The sequence below is a fragment of the Salvelinus alpinus genome, chromosome 11 (assembly GCF_045679555.1).
Source record: "Salvelinus alpinus chromosome 11, SLU_Salpinus.1, whole genome shotgun sequence".
In the NCBI taxonomy this organism is placed as follows: domain Eukaryota; kingdom Metazoa; phylum Chordata; class Actinopteri; order Salmoniformes; family Salmonidae; genus Salvelinus; species Salvelinus alpinus.
This window is the reverse complement of record NC_092096.1, coordinates 34,483,686-34,509,820: the sequence shown is the minus strand read 5'-3', so window position 1 is coordinate 34,509,820 and position 26,135 is coordinate 34,483,686. Positions and strand designations below refer to the sequence as shown.

Here is a 26,135-nt window from a genome sequence, read left to right as displayed (position 1 = left end):
TGCCCATCCCCCTCTCCCTCCCTCTTTCTGTTCTACCTCCTCGGCTCCCTCCGGTCCAGAGTGTAGTTACAGTACTAGTTTGCATGTAAATTATATTTTTTGCTTCCTTTGCCCATCCTCCAGGCGATAGACACTGAGGCAAATCCTGACTTCCACAAAACAATAACTGCATAATTTACTTTGAAGAGAACCCCCTCTCCCCTTTTCTATCTTTCGTCTTCTCCCCTCCCCCAATCCTCTCCTCTCGTCTCCTAGCTTTTGCTATACTGGGAGACATCCAAACAAATATCCAACATCCAAAAAAACCATCTGATTTGCATATCCAACAACAAGCCATTGTGTAAACAGACAGTGAAGGCTAATTCAAAAGCGTATTTAAGAGAATCAAAGCGATTATTAAAAGAACAAGTCTGGCCTGTATCATGGCAGGGAGGGATGTTTTCATCTGTGATCACAGCAGTACAGCAGATTCTAATCAGGGCTAATGGGACCAAATTAGACGATTTATTCTCAGTCTCACACAGTGCTTATCTAGTCATTATTATTACAGTGGTATTGTAAACCACACGGAGATACAATGTCTATCTACCAAGTCTTCTGGGGGTTCTGTAAGACTGAATTAATGGTAGAACCACAGACACTATATCAGGGCTTAATATCTACCAGTAACAATCTAATGATCTACTGCTAGTACATAAGTACCCCATTGGTTAACCAGGTGGGTTGGCGACAACAAACGACCTTTTAGAAAAATGCCAAAATACTCAAAGTAGAAAGACAAAATCAACAGCAGAGATACAGGTGCATGTTATTTATAGTCAGAACTGTAGCTCAATAGTCACTGAATGACAGCCAACAGGATAGACAGGCTAAATCATGTGTAGGCGTTTTTTTTTTACGACAAGGGAGACACCCTAGCTAGTGATGTTAATGTAAAGCCATGTTGATGAGAAGTCAGGAGTGAATAAGAGACAGCCATGAAATATGAATTAACTCAGATGTGTTCACAGTAAGTGCGGTGAATTTACTGCCCCGGGACGTAAGGGGTTAAGAGTGTGTGTGAGAAGTGTGTGTAGGTGAGGTGGGGCGTTTGTAAATGGCCGCTATAATGACGTGCATGGCTAAACCTAATATCACCTGGGCTAGGTAGAGAACAAGACTGGCCCACACTAAATACATCCAGCAGTAGTTATATAATCATTATGAAAATGGACAAAAGCAAATGAGATTGGAGATGGGACTACACCCGTCCACACTATACTACACACCAAGTAAATACAAAGCGGTTGCAAATCAGGTGGTGGAGATGGGGACGATGGGTCATTTGGGTATCAAATCAGTCCTGGCCTGCTCTTTCTGAGTGCCTTGTGTAGTTGGCTTGTTTTTGACCAGGTTGATGCGAGTGTGTAGACCTTCCTGCCAACTAAGGATTCATTCATGCACTATTAAGGACAGAGGCAGGTCAAGAGTGTTCACACACACACAGAGCTGTGAAGTAGGCCTGAGCCTCATCTCAGCGCCTCCTCTCTAGCAGGTCCTGGCAGGAAGGAGTGAGTCTGGTGAATGCATTATGCAAATGACCTCTGTGGGGTTCTGAGAGGAGCGCTGTTATCACATGACTAAACTTGTGATACCTTCAAAGCTCCTGACACAAACCCACACAGGAACGCAAACAAACATGCACACACGCACACACACGCACACAGGGCTCGCAGATGCAGCCAAACATTTTGCTGTGGGAAACTTGAAATATTGTTACAATTCACATTTTTTCACTGCAATACTGATCTCTGTTTATTACCTATGCATAGTTACTTTAACTCTACCTACATGTACATATTACCTCGACTAACCGGTGCCCCCGCACATTGACTCTGTACCAGTACCCCCTGTAGATAGCCTCGCTTCTGTTCTTTTACTGCTGCTCTTTAATTATTTCACTTATTTCTCTTAACTGCATTGTTGGTTAAGGGCTTGTAAGTAAGCATTTCACTGTAAGGTGTATTCAGCGCGTGACACATAAAATTAGATTTGAAACAAGACAGGCTGAAGCCCCCCCCCCACCCCCCCGTCACTCAACAGGGAGGCAGCAGACAGTTTCTCCACGCCGTGACTGCTTCTCTCAGCATGTCACTGAACAGATTGTTCCAAAACAACAACAATGCTGCTTTCCACATTGCTTCTAAATATGAATTTTCTCTATTATAATAATAGTTTGTGAATCTTGCCAGTTAGTCTGAAGGAAACTCATCACTAATGCTACCTTTACTTAAAATGCACTAGCTAGGGCAAAGCAAACATTAGCTTTAATACAGGTTGCTACCAGTGTCGGTATAGATCAGCATGTTGATCAGCATGTTGTTTGTTCAAGGGCATGTTCTGAATCAGTTAGCCTATTCTAAAAAAGGTAGGTTTGTGGATCAGAAAACCAGTCAGTATCTGGTGTGACCAACATTTTCCTCATGCAGTGCAAAACATCTCCTTCGCATAGAGTTGATCAGGCTGTTGATTGTGGCCTGCGGAATGTTGTCCCACTCCTCTTCAATGACAGAAGTTGCTGGATATTTGCGGGAACTGAAACACGCTGTCGTACGAGTTGATCGAGAGCATCCCAAACATGCTCAATGGGTGACATGTCTGGTGAGCATGCAGGCCATGGAAGAACTGGGACATTTTCAGCTTCCAGGAATTGTGTGTAGATCCTTGCGACATGGGGCTGTGCATGATCATGCTGAAACATGAGGCGATGGTGGCGGATGAATGGCTAGACAATGGGACTCGGGATCTCGTCACGGTATCTCTGTGCATTCAAATTGCCATAATGCCATCGATAAAATGTCCGTAGCTTATGCCTTCCCATACCATAACCCCACCGCCACCATGGACCACTCTGTTCACAACTCTGTTGACATCAGCAAACCGCTCGCCCAGCTGAAACCAGTGGCCATCGAAGGTGAGCATTTACCGACTGAAGTAGGTTACTACACCAAACTGCAGTCAGGTCAAGACCCCGGTGAGGACGACGACTATTTAGATTAGCTCCCCTGAGACAGTTTGTGCAGAAATTCTTCGGTTGTGCAAACCCACAGTTTCATCAGCTGTCTGGGTGGCTGGTCTCAGACGATACCACAGGTGAAGAAGCCGGATGGGGAGGTCCTAGGCTTGCATGGTTACACGTGGTCTGCGGTTGTGAGACCGGTTGGACGTTTATCTAAAATGATGTTGGAGTTGGCTTATAGTAGAGAAATGAACATTATATTCTCTGGCAACAGCTCTTGTGGTCATTGCTGCAATCAACAGGCCAATTGCATGATCCCTCAAAACTTGAGACATCTGTGGTATCTGTGGCATTGTGTGCACATTTAAGAGTGGTGCTTCTAACTTTAAGTTAGGCGCACCAGTGCTACCAAATAAAAATATAAAATGTTGCACTCAGTGGCCAGTCTTTTTAGGTACACCACCCCATTCACATAAATGGTTCGCTCCTACAGACAGTGAGTCACGTGGATGTGGCTTGCTATATAAAAGCAGGCAGACAGGCATCGAGGCATTCAGTTACTGTTCGATTGAACGTTAGAATGGGAATAACTAGTGACCTAAGCGACTGAGCGTGGTATGATCGTCTGTGCCAGGCGCACCGGTTCTAGGCTCTCAGAAACAGCCGGCCTCCTGGGCTTTTCACGCACGACTTTGTCTAAGGTTTACCGAGAATGGTGCGACAAACCAAAAACATCCAGTCAGGGGCAGTCCTGTGGGCATCAGCTCGCTGATGAGAGAGGTCGAAGGAGAACGGCAAGAATCGCGCAAGCTAACAGGCGGGCCACAAACAGGCAAATAACGGCGTAGTACAACAGTGGTGTGCAGAATGGAATGCACAACTCGTCAGTCCTCGTCACGGATGGGCTATAGCAGCAAACCACACTGGGTTCCACTCCTATCAGCTATAAACAAGAAGCAGCTTCCGTGGGCATGCAATCCCGGTCCCTGTTGCGTCATGCTGATGGCAGAGTCAGGATTTGGCGTAAGCAGCATGAGTAAAAGTAAAGATACCTTAATAGAAAATGACTCAAGTGAAAGTCACTCAGTAAAATCCTACTTGAGTATAAGTATAAAAGTATTTGGTTTTAAATATACTTAAGTATCAAAAGTAAATGTAATTGCTAAGATATATACTAAGTAAAAGTATAAATAATTTCATATTCCTTATATTAGGAAAACCAGACGGTAAAAATTACATTATTTTCTTTAGAAATGTAGTAATGTAAAAGTTGTCAACAATATAAATAGCAAAGTAATGTACTGATACGAAAGAAAACTACTGAAGTAGTACTTTAAAGTATTTTTGCTTAAGTACTTTACACCACTGACAGACACACACGTTCTAAAGTTATATTCTGAACTCTGGCCCCCTTCATCTCTCTCTTCTCCTCCCCAGTTAAAGCAGAGCCTATAAACAACAGCGAGATTGACTACCATAGAATGTGTGTGTATGTAGGTATTTTATACTGCAACACATCTATTTGTATGCATTGTAGAAACTACTGGGGGCTAGCAAATTAGTTTGTCCCACTGGTGATGTGTAGAGGTGTAGTGACATGGTTTGGCGATTTAGATAGATAAGCCTATTATTTTGAATAATGAACCAAATTATTTAATATAGTGTATAGATCAACTAGTATAATGTGTGTCCATGAGCATTCTCTCCCGTGGCAAACTGTTATCGGAGGACAGGTCTATATGAAAGAAACTTATTAGCATATCACACCGTTAGAATGTCATACATTTGAGGATTCCATTAATACTTTGGGGTGTCTAAATCCAAAGTGTCACTTGGTGTTAGTTAATTTAAATGAAAGGAAATAACATGAGTAAAATGATTAATCATATCACAGTAAATATTTTTTTAAGGATTGATGACCATTTGTGGCCTCCATTTAAAAAAATCCTAATTTACCCAAGAAGGTATACTTGATGTTACCAAAATGTCATGCCCAAATGCCACTGTAATTCAAGAACCCCCCTAATACAGATAGAAGTGACATCTTTCCCTCCAAAATAATAGGTGGGGGAGAGGTGCAGAAATGGGGAAATACAAAGGTGCATGCAGAAAGACAGAGGGTGGGGGGGTATACGAGTCAAACAAACTCTGAGGCAACTTCCTGTAAGCTGAGAGGAAGGAGGAGAAGGAAGCACACATGCAATGCTGAGAAGGTTAGTGATATGCAGAATCCTTGGGACGTCCCTACCCTAAGCCTAACCCCTAACCTACCCTTAACCATAACCAAAAGCCTAGCTAACCCTAACAACCGCTTTAAATGTCAACTTCAATTGGGTGACGGAGTTGGACGCCCCAAGGATCCCATTTAGACTTTTCCTTGCTGAGAAGAGCCAGCAGGCAGGCAGGCGAGTTAGTCAGGAAGACTGATAGGGCTGCTTACCTTTTCTTAGGTAAACGTTATCTGAGAAACAAAAAGAAATAAAAAGGTAACTGTAACATAGAAACACACACACACACACGCAGGAATGCATATACGCATACACACACTTTGCTTGGCCTGATGCAAGAGGCTTGATGACAAATAGAAATGAAGAGGAGAATCACTCATTTGAATCACTAAGTATCAAGGAGAAAACAAGAGGAAAGGTTGCCTAAATGTAATCTAATATTACCTTCTCCGCTTAGTGAAAGACACTACAGCCTTCCACTCCCCACCTGATCCTGTTCTGCAAATACATGAGGTCTACCAGCCCTATTCACTGAGCCGCATACAGTAACTAGCAAACACGCATACAGTCACACCAACAGTCTGTGTCCACCTCTCATGCAAACCCTTATTATAGACAAACCCATAAACGCAAAATCTCTTGAGTCAAATCTAAACGAGAGTGTTTGTGTGCGTGCTATGGTGTGTGTCAACTACCCAGTCCCTTGGGTGTCATCTAACCCACTAAACATGCATGGTTATTACATGCATGGTCCATTTCATTGCCATTCAGTCCCTTCAACCCATCAGCTCTCTGCCAACACGGAGATACTCTATGTGTCTCTTGTGGCCACTCATGCTCCAGTGTATGTGTTAAAAGGTCAATTAAAGCTACATAAAAATCTAGCACATTTTATCCCCCGCTGCTGCAGTTTCTTATTAGGTCTTTTATTATTATTATTATTATATATTTTATTTTTTTTACACGGTCTTATTTGTACCCCGGAGCGAGATTTGCCACCAGGTAAAGATTGCGATGTGAAAAAAGTCAGGTAGAAGCAAATTCAGCTATAGTCTCCTTAACAAACAAAAAACACTCCCAAAAATCTACATAAATACATCAAAGCTCTGTTATGGAGGGTGAGTCATGTGGATGAGATGATCCGGTGTGAAAATGCCTCTTCTAGAACGGCCGCTGAAAGGAGGATCGGATGCTAAATTACAGATGCTAAATTATAGATGGGATTTATTTTTGACACGCTTTGGAAGGGGTGAAACAGAAGGATCAGGGGGTGGAAGGGAGAACGTCAGGTTAGCTAGAGCATTAGAGGTGGAGAAAGGGTGACTTTCTGTATTTAGCGTGGCTAATATTACATGAGGTTAAATTGAGTGTGTGTGTGTGTGTGCGTGTGTGTGTGTGTTCAACAAACTAAACAAGCTAAATAAACAATCACTTTATGAGCAACCTTCGTGTTCATCCAAGTCTACCTTGAATTAAAGTTGCTGAATGTATTTGGGTGTTAGTTGTGTGTTTCTGTGGGGAGGTTTGACTGGACAGTGCAGTCAGCTGTTATGTGTAACAAACTAAACAAGCTAAATAAACAATCACTTTATGAGCAACCTTCGTGTTCATCCAAGTCTACCTTGAATTAAAGTTGCTGAATGTATTTGGGTGTTAGTTGTGTGTTTCTGTGGGGAGGTTTGACTGGACAGTGCAGTCAGCTGTTATGTGTTGGCTGACTAGGCAGAATGAGCTCACTCTCTTATTGACACATGGGCTGGGCCAGGGCAGGGCAGGGTAGAGTGTCATAACAGGCTGAGACTGTGTGTGTGTGTGTGTGTGTGTGTGTGTGTGTGTGTGTGTGTGTGTGTGTGTGTGTGTGTGTGTCTCTTGGGACAGGGTGCACTGTCGGTCTGTGTGAAGAGGTTTTATTGGGGTCTCTACAAGCTACAGGTGTTTTATTATACTAGGAGGTCAGGTAAAGTCCAGCTACAGGTGTTTTATTATACTAGGAGGTCAGGTAAAGTCCAGCTACAGGTGTTGTACACTGCTCAAAATAATAAAGGGAACACTTAAACAACACAATGTAACTCCAAGTCAATCACACTTCTGTGAAATCAAACTGTCCACTTAGGAAGCAACACTGATTGACAATAAATTTCACATGCTGTTGTGCAAATGGAATAGACAAAAGGTGGAAATTATAGGCAATTAGCAAGACACCCCCAATAAAGGAGTGGTTCTGCAGGTGGTGACCACAGACCACTTCTCAGTTCCTATGCTTCCTGGCTGATGTTTTGGTCACTTTTGAATGCTGGCGGTGCTTTCACTCTAGTGGTAGCATGAGACGGAGTCTACAACCCACACAAGTGGCTCAGGTAGTGCAGCTCATCCAGGATGGCACATCAATGCGAGCTGTGGCAAGAAGGTTTGCTGTGTCTGTCAGCGTAGTGTCCAGAGCATGGAGGCGCTACCAGGAGACAGGCCAGTACATCAGGAGACGTGGAGGAGGCCGTAGGAGGGCAACAACCCAGCAGCAGGACCGCTACCTCCGCCTTTGTGCAAGGAGGAGCACTGCCAGAGCCCTGCAAAATTACCTCCAGCAGGCCACAAATGTGCATGTTTCTGCTCAAACGGTCAGAAACAGACTCCATGAGGGTGGTATGAGGGCCCGACGGCCACAGGTGGGGGTTGTGCTTACAGCCCAACACCGTGCAGGACGTTTGGCATTTGCCAGAGAACACCAAGATTGGCAAATTCGCCACTGGTGCCCTGTGCCATTCACAGATGAAAGCAGGTTCACACTGAGCACGTGAGCACATGTGACAGACGTGACAGAGTCTGGAGACGCCGTGGAGAACGTTCTGCTGCCTGCAACATCCTCCAGCATGACCGGTTTGGCGGTGGGTCAGTCATGGTGTGGGGTGGCATTTCTTTGTGGGGCCGCACAGCCCTCCATGTGCTCGCCAGAGGTAGCCTGACTGCCATTAGGTACCGAGATGAGATCCTCAGACCTCTTGTGAGACCATATGCTGACACATGCACATTTGTGGCCTGCTGGAGGTAATTTTGCAGGGCTCTGGCAGTGCTCCTCCTTGCACAAAGGCGGAGGTAGCGGTCCTGCTGCTGGGTTGTTGCCCTCCTACGGCCTCCTCCACGTCTCCTGATGTACTGGCCTGTCTCCTGGTAGCGCCTCCATGCTCTGGACACTACGCTGACAGACACAGCAAACCTTCTTGCCACAGCTCGCATTGATGTGCCATCCTGGATGAGCTGCACTACCTGAGCCACTTGTGTGGGTTGTAGACTCAGTCTCATGCTACCACTAGAGTGAAAGCACCGCCATCATTCAAAAGTGACCAAAACATCAGCCAGGAAGCATAGGAACTGAGAAGTGGTCTGTGGTCACCACCTGCAGAACCACTCCTTTATTGGGGGTGTCTTGCTAATTGCCTATAATTTCCACCTTTTGTCTATTCCATTTGCACAACAGCATGTGAAATTTATTGATAATCAGTGTTGCTTCCTAAGTTTGATTTCATAGAAGTGTGATTGACTTGGAGATACATTGTGTTGTTTAAGTGTTCCCTTTATTTTTTTGAGCAGTGTATTATACTAGGTCGTCAGGTAAAGTCCAGCTACATGTGTTGTATTATACTAGGAGGTCAGGTAAAGTCCAGCTACAGGTGTTGTATTATACTAGGAGGTCAGGTAAAGTCCAGCTACAGGTGTTGTATTATACTAGGAGGTCAGGTAAAGTCCAGCTACAGGTGTTGTATTATTCTAGGAGGTCAGGTAAAGTCCAGCTACAGGTGTTGTATTATTCTAGGAGGTCAGGTAAAGTCCGGCTACAGGTGTTGTATTATACTAGGAGGTCAGGTAAAGTCCAGCTACAGGTGTTTTATTATACTAGGAGGTCAGGTAAAGTCCAGCTACAGGTGTTTTATTATACTAGGAGGTCAGGTAAAGTCCAGCTACAGGTGTTGTATTATACTACTAGATACAGGTGTTGTATTATACTAGGGAGGCCAGGTAATTTCCACTACAGGTGTTGTATTATACTAGGAGGTCAGGTAAAATTCAGCTACAGGTGTTGTATTATACTAGGAGGCCAGGTAATTTCCACTACAGGTGTGAGTTCAGTATATGAGTTATAAAGCCACAGATGAAGAGGGTGTGTTTATTCACTATAGGCTAAGATGTGCGTTTTCAAGTGTAAAACGCAAATAAACTCAGCAAAAAAAGAAACGTCCCCTTTTCAGGACCCTCTCTTTCAAAGATAATTCGTAAAAATCCAAATAACTTCATGGATCTTCATTGTAAAGGGTTTAAACACTGTTTCCCATGCTTGTTCAATGAACCATAAACTATTAATGAACATGCACCTGTGGAACGGTCATTAAGACTAACAGCTTACAGACGGTAGGCAATTAAGGTCAATTATGAAAACTTAGGACACTAAAGAGGCCTTTCTACTGACTCTGAAAAACACTAAAAGAAAGATGCCCAGGATCCCTGCTCATCTACGTGAAGATGCCTTGCAGCATGCCTAAGGAGGCATGAGGACTGCAGATGTGGCCAGGGCAATAAATTGCAATGTCTGTACTGTGAGACGCCTAAGACAGGGCTACAGGGAGACAGGATGGACAGCTGATCGTCCTCGCAGTGGCAGACCACGTGTACCAACACCTGCACAGGATCGGTACATCTGAACATCACACCTGCGGGAAAGGTACAGGATGGCAACAACAACTGCCCGAGTTACACCAGGAACGCACAATCTCTCCATCAGTGCTCAGACTGTCCGCAATAGGCTGAGAAAGGCTGGACTGAGGGCTTGTAGGCCGGTTGTAAGGCAGATCCTCACCAGACATCACCGGCAACAACATCGCCTATGGGCACAAACCCACCGTCGCTGGACCAGACAGGACTGGTAAAAAGTGCTCTTCACTGACGAGTTACGGTTTTGTCTCTCCAGGGGTGATGGTCGGATTCACGTTTATCGTCAAAAGAATGAGCGTTACACAGAGGCCTGTACTCTGGAGCGTGATCGATTTGGAAGTGGAGGGTCCGTCATGGTCTGGGGCGGTGTGTCACAGCATCATCGGACTGAGCTTGTTATTGCAGGCAATCTCAACACTGTGTGTTACAGGGAAGATATTCTCCTCCCTCATGTGGTACCCTTTCTGCAGGCTCATCCTGACATGACCCTCCAGCATGACAATGCCACCAGCCATACTGCTCGTTCTGTGCGTGATTTCCTGCAAGAGAGGAATGTCAGTGTTCTGCCATGCCTAGCGAAGAGACCGGATTTCAATCCCATTGAGCACGTCTGGGACCTGTTGGATCGGAGGGTGAGGGCTAGGGCCATTCCCCCCAGAAATGTCCGGGAACTTGCAGGTGCCTTGGTGGAAGAGTGGGTCTGTGGAACTTGTTCAGTTTATGTCTCAGTTGTTGAATCTTGTGATGTTCATACAAATATTTACACATCTTAAGTTTGTTGAAAATAAACGCAGTTGACAGTGAGAGGACGTTTCTTTTTTTGCTGAGTTTATAAAAGTGTGTGTGATCAAATATCAACTCACCGCTCTCTGTGTCTGTGTGTGTGTGTGTGTGTGTGTGTGTGTGTGTGTGTGTGTTCCCAGGTGGTGTCCCTACCTTCAGGGGGTTGGAGGGTCTTGTTGTTCTGGGAGCACCAGCCTACTGGGTGGAGTTCGGCGGTCATGACATCACACCAGAAGTCGGCCTTACGGTCATCTCCATAGCCACTGAAGCGCAGCAGCAGCAGCTGGCCACAGGTGGTGACGATGGTGGCCACCCAATAGGTGTCTGGGCTGCTCTTATTGGCCACCTCCAGCTTCATCCCCGGCTGGAAGCTGCTCTGTAGGCTGATGTCCACCTGCGAGAACCAATCAGAGAGCACCATGTCATACAATAGCCCGTCCTCACTGACAGGTGAGCTTGATTATAATGGGCTTGCACTTAAGAGGTAAATCAAGTGCATTGAGCGAGATAAAGCACATCTATACATTGACATTCTAAAGTAAAATGACATCACAGGTCTACATGCAAAATGAGGGACGTCTGACTGGCTCGCTAAGCCGTGATTAACAGAGTAAAACACAGGTGGGCCACAAGTAATGAACAGGTATGACACAGGTGATTTCCAAAAGCTCCCCACCCACACTGTTTAGGAATCTGTTTGTTCACAAGGGTCAAGGGTCCTTTAACATTCCCCTGAACTTTCAACCACTTTGAATATCCTAAACAATCTGGCCTTGCGGACAGTGACTCAGAGAGAACATGAGGGCGAGAGAGAGAGAGAGAACATGAGGACGAGAGAGAGAGAGAGAGAACATGAGGACGAGAGAGAGAGAGAGAGAGAACATGAGGACGAGAGAGAGAGAGAGAGAGAACATGAGGACGAGAGAGAGAGAGAGAGAACGAGAGAGAGAGAGAACATGAGGACGAGAGAGAGAGAGAGAGAACATGAGGACGAGAGAGAGAGAGAGAGAACATGAGGATGAGAGAGAGAGAGAGAACATGAGGACGAGAGAGAGAGAACATGAGGACGAGAGAGAGAGAACATGAGGACGAGAGAGAGAGAGAACATGAGGGCGAGAGAGAGAGAACATGAGGACGAGAGAGAGAGAGAACATGAGGACGAGAGAGAGAGAGAGAGAACATGAGGGCGAGAGAGAGAGAGAACATGAGGGCGAGAGAGAGAGAACATGAGGACGAGAGAGAGAGAGAACATATATAAAGGGCTAGTACCAGGAAATGGATAATGTAATGTTTCAACCATAGCCACAGGCTGCACTCACACATATCTAAAACCCATTATATAAAACACAACACACAAATGCACGCACGTGCACACACTGCCTGTGTTACTGGAGAAAAGCCAACATCTTAGAACTAAAAACAATGCAAATAGCCTCATGACTTCCTGAGAAAAACAAATCAAATATGCTGTATCACACTGGATGGCTTATGTAAGAGAGGCAGAGGCGGAGAGAGAGACAGAAACAAAGACAAAGAGAGAGCGAAAGACAAAGAGAGAGACAGCGAGAGACAGCGAGAGAGAAAGACAGCGAGAGAGAAAGCGAGCCCACAAGGAATCCCTGTTTCAATTGGCACTAGGTCTGTTTAGAGCATGAGAGATATTTCACAGAATCACATTTTCAGGGGAAATCATGCTCTTTTTCCTGTGACTCAATCCACTTACCAACAACACTCCCATTCAAATATGATCATCTTTGATGTGTCCAACCGGGCAATCACATCAGCGCACCCCTCACGGACTTCCGTTCACACACAGAGCTTGAGCCCGCTTTACCTGACATCTATGAAATCAGTCAATGCCATTAAACCCACTGAAAGTCTACTTCCATACTGTACGCTCCTTTCTTTCTGCTACATTATGTAGGATTACTTATGCATTCCCTTTTCCCATAGTCCCCTGCAGCTGTGTGGCAGGCCTCCTTAAGATAGACAGCTGTTTCATCAGGCTTCACTACCACTACTGGCAGTCTGACACTACACCAGGCAAGACTGTGGAGTAGTGTAACATTCAAGGCAGGGGTATTCAACTCTTACCCAACGAGGTCCAGAGCCTGCTCGTTTTCTCTTCTACCTGATCATTAATTGCACCCACCTAGTGTCCCAGGTCTAAATCAGTCCCTTAGAGGGGAACAATGAAAAACGGCAGTGGCACTGGATTCCAGGTCCAGAGTTGAGTTTGAGGGATACGTGCCTTTTTCCCGTCTTTTTCCAACTTCCATGGAGCTTGAGTCATCATCTCTGAGTAATTGTGTGGGTTGTGTTCAATGCTAAATGTCACAGGAATTTACGTGTGTATGACGCCAAAATACACATGCACTATGTACAGCACATTGGGAAAGTGTTCAGACCCCTTCCCTTTTTCCACATTCTGTTAGGTTACAGCCTTATTCTAAAATTGATTAAATAAATAAAAATCAACCTACACACAATACCCCATAATGACATTTGAAAACAGGTTTAGAAATTGTTACAAAAAAAACATAAATACCTTACTACATACGTATTCAGACCCTTTGATATGAGACTCAAAATTGAGCTCTGGTACATCCTGTTTCCATTGATCATCCTCGAGATGTTTCTACAACTTGGAGTCCACCTGTGGTAAATTCAATTGATTGGACATGATTTGGAAAGGCACACATCTGTCCACAGTTGACAGTGCATATCAGAGCAATAAAACAAGCCGTGAGGTAGAAGGAATTGTCCGTAGAGCTCCGAGACAGGATTGTGTCGAGGCACAGATCTGGGGAAGGGTACCAAAAAAGGTCTGCAGCATTGAAGGTCCCCAAGAACACAGTGGCCTCCATCATTCTTAAATGGAAGAAGTTTGGAACCGCCAAGTCTCTTCCTAGAGCTGGCCGCCCGGCCAAACTGAGCAACCGGGAGAGAAGGGCCTTGGTCAGGGAGGTGACCAAGAAACCGATGGTCACTCTGACAGAGCGCTAGAGTTCCTCTGTGGGGATGGGAGAACCTTGCAGCAGGACAATCATCTCTGCAGCACTCCACCAATCAGGGCTTTATGGTAGTGGCCAGACGGAAGTCACTCCTCAGTAAAAGACACCACAGCCCACTTGGAGTTTGCCAAGCTTGTAGCGTCATATCCATGAAGACTCGAGGCTGTAACCCCTGCCAAAGGTGCTTCAACAAAAGACTGAGGAAAGGGTCTGAAAACGAATGTAAATGTGACATTTCCATTTTTTCTTTGTCATTATGGGGTATTGTGTGTAGATTGATGAGGGGGAAAAAAACGACTTCAATCAATTTTACAATAAAGCTGTAACGTAACAAAACGTGGAAAAAGTCAAGGGGTCTGAATACTTTCTGAATGCACAGACGCAACAATGAGGATGCAGGGTATGTCATCTTTGGTATGCGAGTCTCGGTGAACAGCAGTGACTATGAATATGTAACTATTTGAGTGTGGTCTTCAGCAGGTAAGTTATGCCTGAGCCTATGAGCGTAACTACACTGCTTAACATCATTAGCTAAAGTACATTCTCACTCAAACACGTTTAAAAGGATTTGCGTGATTGCCACTCATTCAATAACAGTATTTACAAGATGTTGTGAGGGTTATGGAAATGTAAACATGTGGTTTTCACTCACATGCTTAAAAGCGGTGTGGGGTGCAGCGGTCGCCCCCGTCTCCTCTAGGTACTCCTCCCAATTAAAGTCTGCCTCTTCCTCCATGGAGTCTGCGTCTGATAGGAAGAAAGCCCCGTCAATCATTTTGACTGCCACCAACCCAGTCACAAAACATAAAAATCACCATAAATACAAGCATAACAGCATCACACTCAATAATGACATGTTTTATTGAATTAAATAGCAAAAACAAATCGTTCAGTCAACATTCATACCGGTTATAGACTAGGGTGATATCGTCTATATGAATGCAGCTGCCACTGTATTGAAGCCAGTGGACGCAGTTTTCATCATTAATTGCAGGCGATAGGTTCAATACACATCCCTGCATTCTGTATTAAAGTTCGGTTCACACTGTGAACCCGAATGAACACATAAAATAAACACTAGCCCTATAGGCTTTGAGAGCTCCCGTGTGGCTCAGTAGGTAGAGCATGGCGTTTGCAACGCCAGGGTTGTGGGTTCGATTCCCACGGGGGGACCAGCACGGGGAAAGATGTATGCACTCACTACTGTAAATTGCTCTGGATAAGAGAGTCTGGTAAATGAATAAATGTCCAATTCAAATGCCTACGCTGTGTTGTAGGCTTATGTCTCTTCAGTAAATCTGAGCTGGATCTTTTTTCCAGTCTATTCCATTCAAACAACTCGAGCCTATGTGCACGTTGTAAATCAAAATTAACATCTTAATTGGCTCATTTCAAACTGTCCTTGGTGAGGCGCAATAAACCTGAATTGGGGGATCCTCCAGCATGGTTTAAATCTCCAGTTTGCCAACAGTTTGGCTTCCCAGTAGATTACAACGCCGATGGACAGAGAGGTGTGGATAAAACCGTATGTAGCCACGGCTCAACGAGAATAGCCTATGCAGCTGTCAACACCTCAAATATGTTGACACACACGCTGACATCCCCCCCAGTATACCGGCGCAAGACGGAAACGCAAAGAAACTTAACATCGTCTCACCTCTGCATTCAACCATTCCTTGGCAGCTGATTCTGACTGGGCCAAAGAAATTACAGGAGTGATAGGTAGACTATGTTTATATTTTTGGAGTCTTTGGTTTATAGCCTCAGATATGCGCCCATTTTCAGTGGTTGATAACAGAGGGAATCAGCACCTCGTGATAGTGCTCGAGCCACGTTACAAACTTCCCTCTTGCACTCGTTTCAGCAAACAGCTAGTACCCCGCTCTATGTAAGCAAGCCAAAGCCTTCAATGAATTGGCCAATGCACATTGTGAAGGCACTTAACAGTGACAGCCCATTACATTACCCCGGAATGGTTGATGTCCCATGCTACAGACAAGCCCTCTTCATCAGAGTCACAACTGTGCATCTGGCACTTAAGGAGGCAGTGTCATGGTGCGAACGTAACCAAGTGGGAAGTGTTAATTACTAGTGGGAAACTCGTCTATCATCCTGAGCACCCACTTCTCCGACATGGTGACCTCTGACGTCACCTAGTAAGGAAATGGCCTTTAAAACAGTATTTTCTACAGTTAAAATAAATCCATTATTGTGGTTTTTGAACTCTATAATTTGTTTACAAGCATGATAGTTGTACTTTCAGTTTATAGTTGACGCAGCTTGTTGGCCACTAGCCCATCTGCATTTATCAGCGAGTTCAAATAACATGAACGCATCCAACTGGTATTTACGACTTCACAACTGGTACATTTCCACCTCCCACATGGTTACAAATGCAGCATCAGAGTGGAAACTTGACAGGCACAACATAACAATCCTGTCACAACAGACAACGCCAGGAACATTGTGAATGCTGAACATTGAGAATGGCATTTCATTTTCCGCTGTACTGACACTGAACCGTGACCCCAACACCGCAATACGTACCCAACTGTGGGTTTGGTGAACCGTTACACCGCTACTTATAGAAGTAGGAGATACCAGACCCGGTCTCAGGGATGGAGAACTCTGGAGAGCCCTTCGATCCCCACTGAGTTGGCTAGATCTGATTTCAGTTATTTTGCACCTTACGTGTGGAATGATCCCCAACGCACTTTAAAACTGGAGGAATTTTTGCCTCTAGGGCACTTCAGACAGCTTTTAGGGGACCTGTTTTACTGGATAATGTGTTTTTTATGATTGTGTTTTGCTTTTCATGTATTGTTGTGTAATAAGGTATATTTGAATGTGTATATGGATGTGTAGTTTAATGTGTATGTTGTATTTTTATGTGTATTCAAGAGACCTTGTTCTTAGCATTGATTCCCTGTCAAAATAAAGGTGAAATAAAATTTGAATAAATGACAATGCAGCGGAGAAAAAGCAATAGGACAGGAATAATGTTGTAAACAAAACTGTATATTTCCTCAGTCCCTAGCGAAAGAGTCGAGTGGAATACAGTTTGCGTGGAGTGGGAAAAAATGTGTACGCCTTCATTCTGCAACGATCAAAGTCACCGTGTAAACAGATACGTCATAATAAGCATAAACAAAACATACGGATTTAATGAGACAAGCAGGGTGAGATCTGATCACACCAATGTAATTTCTCTAAATCTATGGGGAAAAAAACTTTATAAACACAGCAGGAACCAGCTGAAACGAAGTTTAGTCTCTTTTCAACCATTCAAAATTAGGTCACTTGAAAATGTATCTGATCTTTAGTGAGTTTCATCTGTGTGTGTGTGTTCCAGGTCTTACGTAATGGCACTAATGTTTCTCCTCAAGGTGAGAACTGTTTAATTTGCCCGTGGGAGACTATTACTTGGACATGGTATAATGTGTCTTCTGTGTGTGTGTGTGTGTGTGTGTGTGTGTGTGTGTGTGTGTGGGAGAGAGAATCTGCATCTCTTGTTCCTGCTGTGTGGTTTCTCCTCTCCAGGCTGTGTCTCATGGGACTTAGTGTGTGGGACTTAACCTGCACTAATGAGAGAGAAGAAACTACCGGTTGTTGTAGTCGGTGGCTTTCTGAAAAGAATCTGCTAGGCTTGCTCTTCTCCCTTACACATAGCAGTGTGTGTGTGTTCACACTCCCCATCCCCAGACCTTTACAAAGGCTATGACGTCATACCTTCCACTATCCATCTCAACCTGATTCAAAGGGGTCACGTTACGAACGCTGCTTTTAACAAAAAGTAACCTTGTCATTCAAGCGTATTTGAGATTTAGAAAAGCACTTTAAAAATCCTTTCAAATATGTTTTATAATTAAAAATATGTCAGATCAACCGTGGTGTTGAGAAAACGCTCCTAGGTGAGTTGTATTTCCTCTTTCCTGTCCGCCCAACAAAACTTTCCAGTTTTCTATTTCTTTTAATCCGAGTTCCACTTTTCAAGTCTGTTTATCTGATAAGAAGCACCTTGTAGGGCTGAACAGAACAAGGAAGTGAACACAGGAAAACCCTGACAGAGAAACTAACTATGACTCCACAGTCAGCTCATACTTCCCCACACCACTGACCAGGTAAACTGGACCAGATTCTCTCACAGCTTGACACAGTGGCTGCTGCAGATTCATGCTGAATAATCCAAACCTAAAAAAAAATAGCCCTGCACTACATGCATTCTGAGACCTTGTTATAGGTCAATAATGGTGTGGCATGTAAAAAGGAATGGGAAAAATTGGAAAATGGCTGCACAACCCCCTGTTGCGATTGTGATACAATGGAGATGAGTGGTTGTGCCCTTCACGTGTCATCAAAACAATGGAAGACAAAAAATGAGGAAGGGATCCAAGATTAAAAAGCGTAGGTAAAATCCCTCACCTGAGTGCACCCGTTCTTCTCTCCCATTGGTCGGGCTGTGGGATTTCCCCGCGGAGAGAGCCAACGGCCTGTCCTGTGGGCGGGACTGCATCCTGCTCTCTCTTCCTGGTAACCTTTACCGTTTTACCCTTTGTCCGTCTGTCTTCAGACTCCCCAGTCTTCACTGCATCTCCCTCATTCCTCCACTGTGTCACACAAAGGAGGAGTTAAGTAGGAATGGAGCATTAAAATCCATACCATTTCCATCTAAACAATGACCACTATAACGAAAGACAATACGGGCATTTATTTCAGACCATACAGATGAGAAAAAAGAAGAAACCCGCACACTGCTCTTGATATCATCACTGCTCGTTATTAAGCTTTACGCATCGGCCTCACGGCCTTCGTCAGGGCTTGTGAGTTTTTACATTTTTTATTAGCACCCTTATGCAGACTTAGCTCCACCCACATTCGTTCCAGGCATCGAATGGGGTTGGAGTCGAACAATGTGCATTTCATAAATATTGTAATAAATTGTGTACATAAAACGCATTTAACACGTCTGTAAAACCACAATGAGCACATCGACTCACCGAGCAAGTTTTCATGAATCATTGGGTACATTGCAAGAAAAACAGAGTCATCTGAAATAGGGGACATTAATTCATGTTCACATTTACAACATATATAGGTATTTCATCATTAAGACCTTTTGGGAATGTCTGGAGGGTGAAAATCCCAAAACATTCTCTTTTGCTCAGAGTATTATTTATATCACCTCCCCTGTCTGATATCTTAACTTTCACTATGCCACAAAATCTAAAAAAAGGTAGAAATGTCATGTTTCAGGTCATGCGACTGGATAATCCCTGTCGTTTCTCCTGATTGAACTTGTATGTTCACTAATTCTCTGTTTGAGAGAACGAGAGGTTTTACCTACAGAATAGCCCACCATACAGAAGGGATAGCCTCTGTTCTACTAATTATATTTGTACAGCATAGAATACCTGCTCAGCACAGTGCATTTCTACTGTATGCCTCTGCTTGGTACAGTCTGCGAGAGCAATGTGCAGTTTCTGCTGTCGTGGATTTGCATACCTCAGCACAGCTCTTCAGCCACAAGAGATAACCAATCACAGTTGAAATAAGGTAGAAGAACAGGACTGACACAGCAGAACCTCATAAACCCATGCCACAGAGATCAGCGTTACATAAACCATTACGGAAGAAGAGGTTATTTCATATGGCTTGAATCGCTCGCATAGGAATCATAACACTTAGTCATAATTTACTCATACTTTTGTTTTATCTACTAGATCTTAAGAGAAAAACAAACTAAATATGCTCCTATTGTTTTTCCACTCTGTCTCTTTCCCAGATCACATGGTTACATTTGGGATATTTTGGGATAACTGCCATTTCGCTCAGCCTCCGCAATGACTCACTGGAACTGCACGCACTTCCATCAAATGTTCAATTAACACTGATTCATAGAGCAGATTCATACCAATGCCCTTCAATCAAACTAATACACAAAAACAACTCTCTGCAGACTTCGCAAATTTGCCTCAGCATTCAAATCCCCATTCAAAAGAGCAATAGGCAATGTTATGTGCTTGTCATCAGGCGTTTTTTATAGCATGAGGAACATAATTGGCAATGCATTGAAATCAACTCGTTGCTTCATTGCATAGCTGTGTCCTTTCACGACATGTAATCCTTCTGAATGTGTCCTCCGTCACGCAGGGATCCAAACACACATCTATCCATAGCGTAAACAACAAGCTGGTCTAATTGGACTCACATGACGCTGCCCCCTGTCCCTCTCCACTCAGCCTGATAGTCCACATCCTCCGGGACGCAAACATAGGATCCATCTACTGACTTCAGACCAGAAACTATCAGAGATCACAGGCAACAAGGTCCATTAAATAACTAAAATGTAGTATAAACCACAATGTCTAAGACACAAATCAGAGAAAATCACAGATTTAGAGAACCGAGCAACTTGTCTCACAGAGGGTCACTTATCCCAGAAATGTTCTCACTGATTTAAATCGAAAATGTTCACTATTACAGCATTCAGTCAGGAGGATCTAAGGCTGCATGTACACAGGCAGTACAAATCTGATTTTTTTCCTCTCCCACAAATTGTTTTTTTTGGACCAACAGCAGCCTAACTAAACCACTAAATGAAAACATATTGGTCCATACTGGTCCCCAGCATCCCAGTGAGCAGCCCAGATTGGATCCTGGGGATTAGGCTGATCTGTGTGTTAATCTGAGACGCAGGTCTTTCCTGGTTAAAGCCTCATCAGATTGAGATGGTGGGGGGCGGTGTTGTGGGTTAGCCCTGATGAGTCCAGTAGGCACCACACGCCGTCCCTTAGCTGCCTTTCTCTAAAACCCCAACCGGGACAATAGAAAGACATAATGGGGAATTAGCAGATTAACTAACACTATTTGGGCTGGGTGTGTCCTTCCTTATTTCCCGTCATGTTTTTGTTTGTAGGTATCAAAATTTGACACAATTTATCCTGTGAAGATTCTGTTTTATCACTCACTATGTAATCTACAATATCACATCCAACGAAAGATTTCGTGATTTATCAGTATCTATGATGTATTAGTATAATATATCAGTAGAATATAGTGTCTTGTCTCTATGGCTCATCTAGCCTGGTGTGTTCCTTAAACAGCCTGTGATGCTGTGTGAGATCAGCTGACTGAGATATTTAAAAGACTGAAGAGCAAACAACTGCCCCAGGCAGACAGACAGACAGGCCACAATGCACAGAGGCAATGAGAAAACATACTAATGGGCAGCCTACTGCCTACAACAGCAGCTTCAGGCAACTTCTCCAGCATCAAGCCATTGTTTGAGTAACATCACACCAGAAGGTCTATATGATTACTTTTCTAAAAACTCAAAAATAATCTAAAATAGATGGAAATGGATCTTGTTTGATCTTAATCCAAATTTCATGTTGTATAATATATCTTTATCTTCTTTGAAGAAAAAACATCCGATGTAGGCCAATCATTGGACAGTTTGCGCAGAGCACGTTGTGTCTGTTATGATGACTTATGCCACGTGACTCATTATCTCTTCTTCAGACATTGAGTTGCTCATGATCCCGTCAAAAAAAAAAAAAAAATTGAAACTCCTGTGATTCATTCATCCATACACCTCACTGAACTCTTAGTGGAGAAAACGAAATGTGGCTTTCTTTACATTGCAATTAATCTAGTCAGAAAAACACTTCCCATGAGCAATTAGCCTGGGAATGTGGTTACCTTGCCATGATTTCACCTGAAACTATAGCAGACACCTTTGAACTGACGATGTCAAGTCACAACCTTGACCTGATGACCTAATACATCCGTTTTCCATATCACGTTGTTATGTAAATCACCGTGAAAGATGTGTTAGTAATGTAAGTTGTTCTTGGCTAATACAATTATCTGTCTTCACTCACAAAGCAGAGCCAATCCATCAATGTTTTATCTGTTCTTCCTTTAGAACCTTATCAGGGATTTACATACAATGGCATGTGCTTTCAACAGATCGATTACGAACGGCGCTGAGGAGTACATGAATAAAACCATCAATAACCATGCATCCTTGATCATCTACCCCTATACCAGATTCCTGGACATTTCATAGGGTTTTACTGTAAAGAGGCGAGATCTTCTCCGTGATGTTGCTTGCTTCCTTCCATTCCATCTAGGCTACACCAGTACCAAGGCAAAACGATCTCACATGAGAGTCACCGACGGAGAGCCCCCGACCTGCCGTATGTTTTAGGGTTTTATGGCAATAGGCAGCCTGAATACGCATGAGAGTGCACATGCACATCACTGTTCATTCGGTAACGTGGCTTTATTTTTATATTCATTGTGGAGCCAAATGTAATCCCGAAGAGGGATCATCAGAATAATGCGCAGCTAAACTCCGCATTTGCTGACCGCCCGCAATAAAAAAAATAATAATGAAATGGATATATGCGCGGTTTAACCCAATTAGCAACTTCGTCATACAAATTTGGCATAACGTCGGATTGGGAGAATTACCTCGTGCAATTTTACAATCATCAAGATTGGATGTTAAAACCTTGATGGATGATTAAAAAGACAAATGGAACCGTTCATCAGACCATTATTCTATGTCTACTAAATAACGATAAAAAAATAGATTGTAACTGCTAATGCTGATAAAGTGAAACAGGAAATGTAGCTAGGCGTACTGTGCATTTGTGGGATACGGGTGTCGCCGACGTCCTCTCGGTGCGTTACACAGTCAGTCATTTGTATATGGCACTTCGCTAATGTACTTTGCACACAAAGTATTGCAGCGGAAAAAAACTCTAACGGTATTGCTAAACGTCCACTTCCAATTTAATTCATTAGAGCTTGTTAATGCGCATCAAAAGAAACTGAAACTGGACGTTTAACTGTAGTAATTTTATTTTTTCCTCATTCAAAGATTTTACATGCAGTTTTACACACCAAAACCCGCCATGTTGAAAGTGGTTTGACATATTGGCAATGTCCGGTATTTTCCGATGCCTTTGCGCACCTATGTGTGGAAAAAAACGTGACACACCTACACGTTTAAACTGTAAATATGAACATTTAAAATGAAGTCAGGGGTGTGAATTTATGAGCATTTCACAATTTTATCGTTTTTAGTGGAAAGCAGACCGTTAGATGGAAATTCATTTATCAGGCTTATTGAAATATGTTTTTCCTACGCACGGCAAGCATTAAAATAAATGTTTATGTAACCAATTTATTTTTGCATCAAGGTTTATATTAAATAAAGAAAAACAATCATACTAACTAAATTGAAAGTGCCACGAAGCGACGTTCTAACCGCATGTGAAAGCTATAATTACGCACGTAAAAACACTTTGAACAACTTGGCTCCTGAATGCGCCAGTATTTATGTTTCTAGAGAAACAGCCTCGAGTAGGAATGGTTAAAGGTTTTAGCCAGGAAAAACCTTTCACTGTAGATATTTCGTCGAGAAAACGACGGCTCCAGATTAGTAACCTACATAAATATTTAAAGAAGCGTCAACCTGTCACCTGTCTTACCTTAATGATGTTTTTTTCGCGTCTAATTTGCGAGCCTTTTTCGCTCGGTGGAAGCCAGCGAGCGACGTCTTTCAACTGCACAGCACAGAGCTCGTTCCAATATGGCATCCCACATCTGCGCATGTCCAAAAATCTTCAGATTATTTTCAAGCCAACTCCTTCAATGACCTTTAGTGCAGTTACGAATTTTTTTCTGACAATTATAAATAGAATGTCGAAGTAGGCTACCCACCCCCATATTTTAACCCCTCGGTCTTTCATAGTTTAAATACACAACACATAGATGTTGTTACCAGTGTGTTTACACAATGATGAAGCCACTATTTTTACACTTCTAAACAATTTTTTTATTTTATCTATATTTAACTAGGCAAGTCAGTTAAGAACAAAATCTTATTTACAATGACGGCCTACCACGGCCAAACCCTAACCAGGACGACGCTGGGCCAATTGTGCGCCGCCCTATGGGAATCCCAATCACGGCCGGTTGTGATACAGCCTGGAATCGAACCAGGGTCTGTAGTGACCCCTCTAGCACTGAGATGCAGTGCCTGCATCTGCGCCACTCGGGAGTCCAATTCATGATAGATGTAATGACATTTCCGAATACGTTTTTTATTGTCGAAACTAATTGTTTCATTGTTTTAAAAATGGGAATATAGGCTATATTCTATTAAGGTTGTTTTTACATGTGAAATATAAGTGTCCAATACACAAATCCCAAAAGAAGCCAATAGGCATACTGTATAGTCAAAGATAAAAGCCTGTTTAAGCCTTGAGCCAAAAATGCTTGTCTAACAACTATTTGACTTTCAAATAAATGAACGAACGTATAGGCCTATGCATGTGCTACCCCCTTCTTCGAGAATTACATTGGCACTGTTTCTGACTGTTACAGTCGTGTCTTGACATACTAACCTTTTCTTTCGGTTAATTGCGTGTTTTTATAAAGAATTATGCTATTCAACATATAATGAAACGTAACTCAAAGTTTAGTGTGCACGAGAGACGGTCTTACTGATTACAAGGGAATTCAGTGTCACATACTGCACAGAAGTCGTATTTATTTAATGGTATTGATTTAAAAGATAAATTAAAAAGGTATCGTTTTTTAACAGCTCAATTTGTGTTGTTTTTGTAATGTTAGTGCATAAAGTCGAAACTGTTTCCGCCTGACTGAAAACTGAAAACGTTTATGCACTTTATTAAAACACTTAGAGCAGCCTACATGAGATAAAACCATTGACATTCATTGATAAGCAATGCATTGATAAAGGTGAGTATCTCATGATCATTCTGTCCGTCAACCAAACCCTTGTATTCATGGGGTCCAGAAGCAAATGGGGGTATAAGGGCTTCATATGGTCCCAGTTCGGCCCATGTCTCCAAAGTCCCGAATTGAAGGCAACTCAGCAAGGCATGAACATTTTAAGTTTCCATGAATTGAATTTTATTATCAACCAATATATGATCAGGGTATCATCTTCATGACTATGTAACAAAAGCATCGCATTCAATGGATATTGCATTAGAAGCAGGCCTATTGTCCTGTCACGTTTTTGGAATGTGCCTCATGTACTGAAGTAACTGTCATCATTTTATTGCTCTCACTTATTGACACATATTTAACATGGCTACTCTATTTGGAAGATTGTCCATTTCATCAAATAATTGTTATAGCGTTCAAGCATTACTGTAGTCAATACTATCCTCTAGTGGCAGAGCGTGTGTAGGCCCACTCGCCAACTGAATGGGAATAGACAGACATGATGAGGGTATAAAATATAACTCATTTAAAACTGTCTTGAACTGGGTATCATATTTTATGAGGATATTCTTTTGACTAAATACATGTACATAAAAAATATGTATGATTGTTTGAAAACTATAGTTACAACAGTGTATTGTGGAGGTTTTAGGCCTGTAAAATGTCAGGCTATAATGTTTGGTATAGACTGTGAGTAAATCAATTGTTTTAAATTGCGGAACAATAATGCAAAATCTAAATTGCGCAATATAGACCTACTTGTTGGATAATGATTTTGGGAAACCCTGCAACCTCCTTCGGCTGTCATCATCCCATAACAGTGCTAGAATGAATGAGCATCATCTTCCACTTGCAACTCAAACAAAAAGGCAGGCAGTCACTCAGATAGGCCTACCGAATTGTCTGAGTTGCCTATCCACCACCGGCCTCATCCATACTCCTCTGATGAAGCGAATGCCTCTCGGCGGCTTCGCGCCTCCGGGTCCATCCCCGTGGAGGGAAGTGTGCGTGTGCACGTGGTGGTGAGGTGCTGGTAACAGATGGTTGGTTAGAAACGCGCGGTTTAATCTGCCAGAGAAGAGGCTTTAACAAGTGCGCGGGGGAACGGATTATCCCCCACGTGCGACGCATGCATTGCACGGGCCACTGCCCTTTGTCTGTGTGCCAGTCAGAAGAAAAGTGATGGTTTGTCTCTACAACTCAATAACTCCCAAATTCATCTAGCCTGCCTTGACAATGACCATGGAGTAGGCCTATCATAAACCATTGGATTGAATGAAATGCCATAGGCCTATTGCAAACCCATAGGCTATGGCTATTGATTGAATAAGTAATTAATCAGTAATTAATTAGATGCCAACTTCCTCATCATTCCATAACTGGACAATAGTGGCTTCATGACTAGGCACTAATGCACACAGCCCCTTAATCTCCAACTAAAGGCCATTCAAAATCCGTTTTGCTTATTAACACTTGAAAGGCTTTGAGGGATCCCACTTTGAGCCAATGAGCAGTTATTCTGACTGCAAAATAACAGTCTTATAAATACATTTCACATACTATTGCACAAATAATCATTTGGTTGTGTGTTATGAAGGCTTGGGTAACATTAGAGTATGTTACCCAATAAAACAAATCAAA

The 26,135-nt window shown here is 43.1% G+C and overlaps 1 protein-coding gene across 4 annotated transcripts in view; it reads right to left on the bottom strand.

Annotated features, from left to right (window-relative positions):
* The window catches only part of LOC139534034 (scm-like with four MBT domains protein 2), a 42,472-nt gene extending 19,112 nt beyond the window's left edge, over positions 1 to 23,360 (bottom strand). For 2 of the 4 annotated variants that reach the window (XM_071332678.1, XM_071332680.1), the window contains exons 1-5: positions 23,228 to 23,360; positions 18,147 to 18,331; positions 14,377 to 14,471; positions 10,864 to 11,104; positions 5,439 to 5,459 (exon numbers count right to left, since the gene is read on the bottom strand). In XM_071332678.1, the coding sequence (XP_071188779.1) occupies positions 5,439 to 5,459; positions 10,864 to 11,104; positions 14,377 to 14,471; positions 18,147 to 18,237 (448 nt within the window). In that variant the 5' untranslated portion in view covers positions 18,238 to 18,331; positions 23,228 to 23,360. The remainder of the gene's footprint in view (positions 1 to 5,438; positions 5,460 to 10,863; positions 11,105 to 14,376; positions 14,472 to 18,146; positions 18,332 to 23,227) is intronic. The other 2 variants (XM_071332679.1, XM_071332681.1) reach the window with 1 other exon arrangement.
* Positions 23,361 to 26,135: the final 2,775 nt, after the last annotated feature.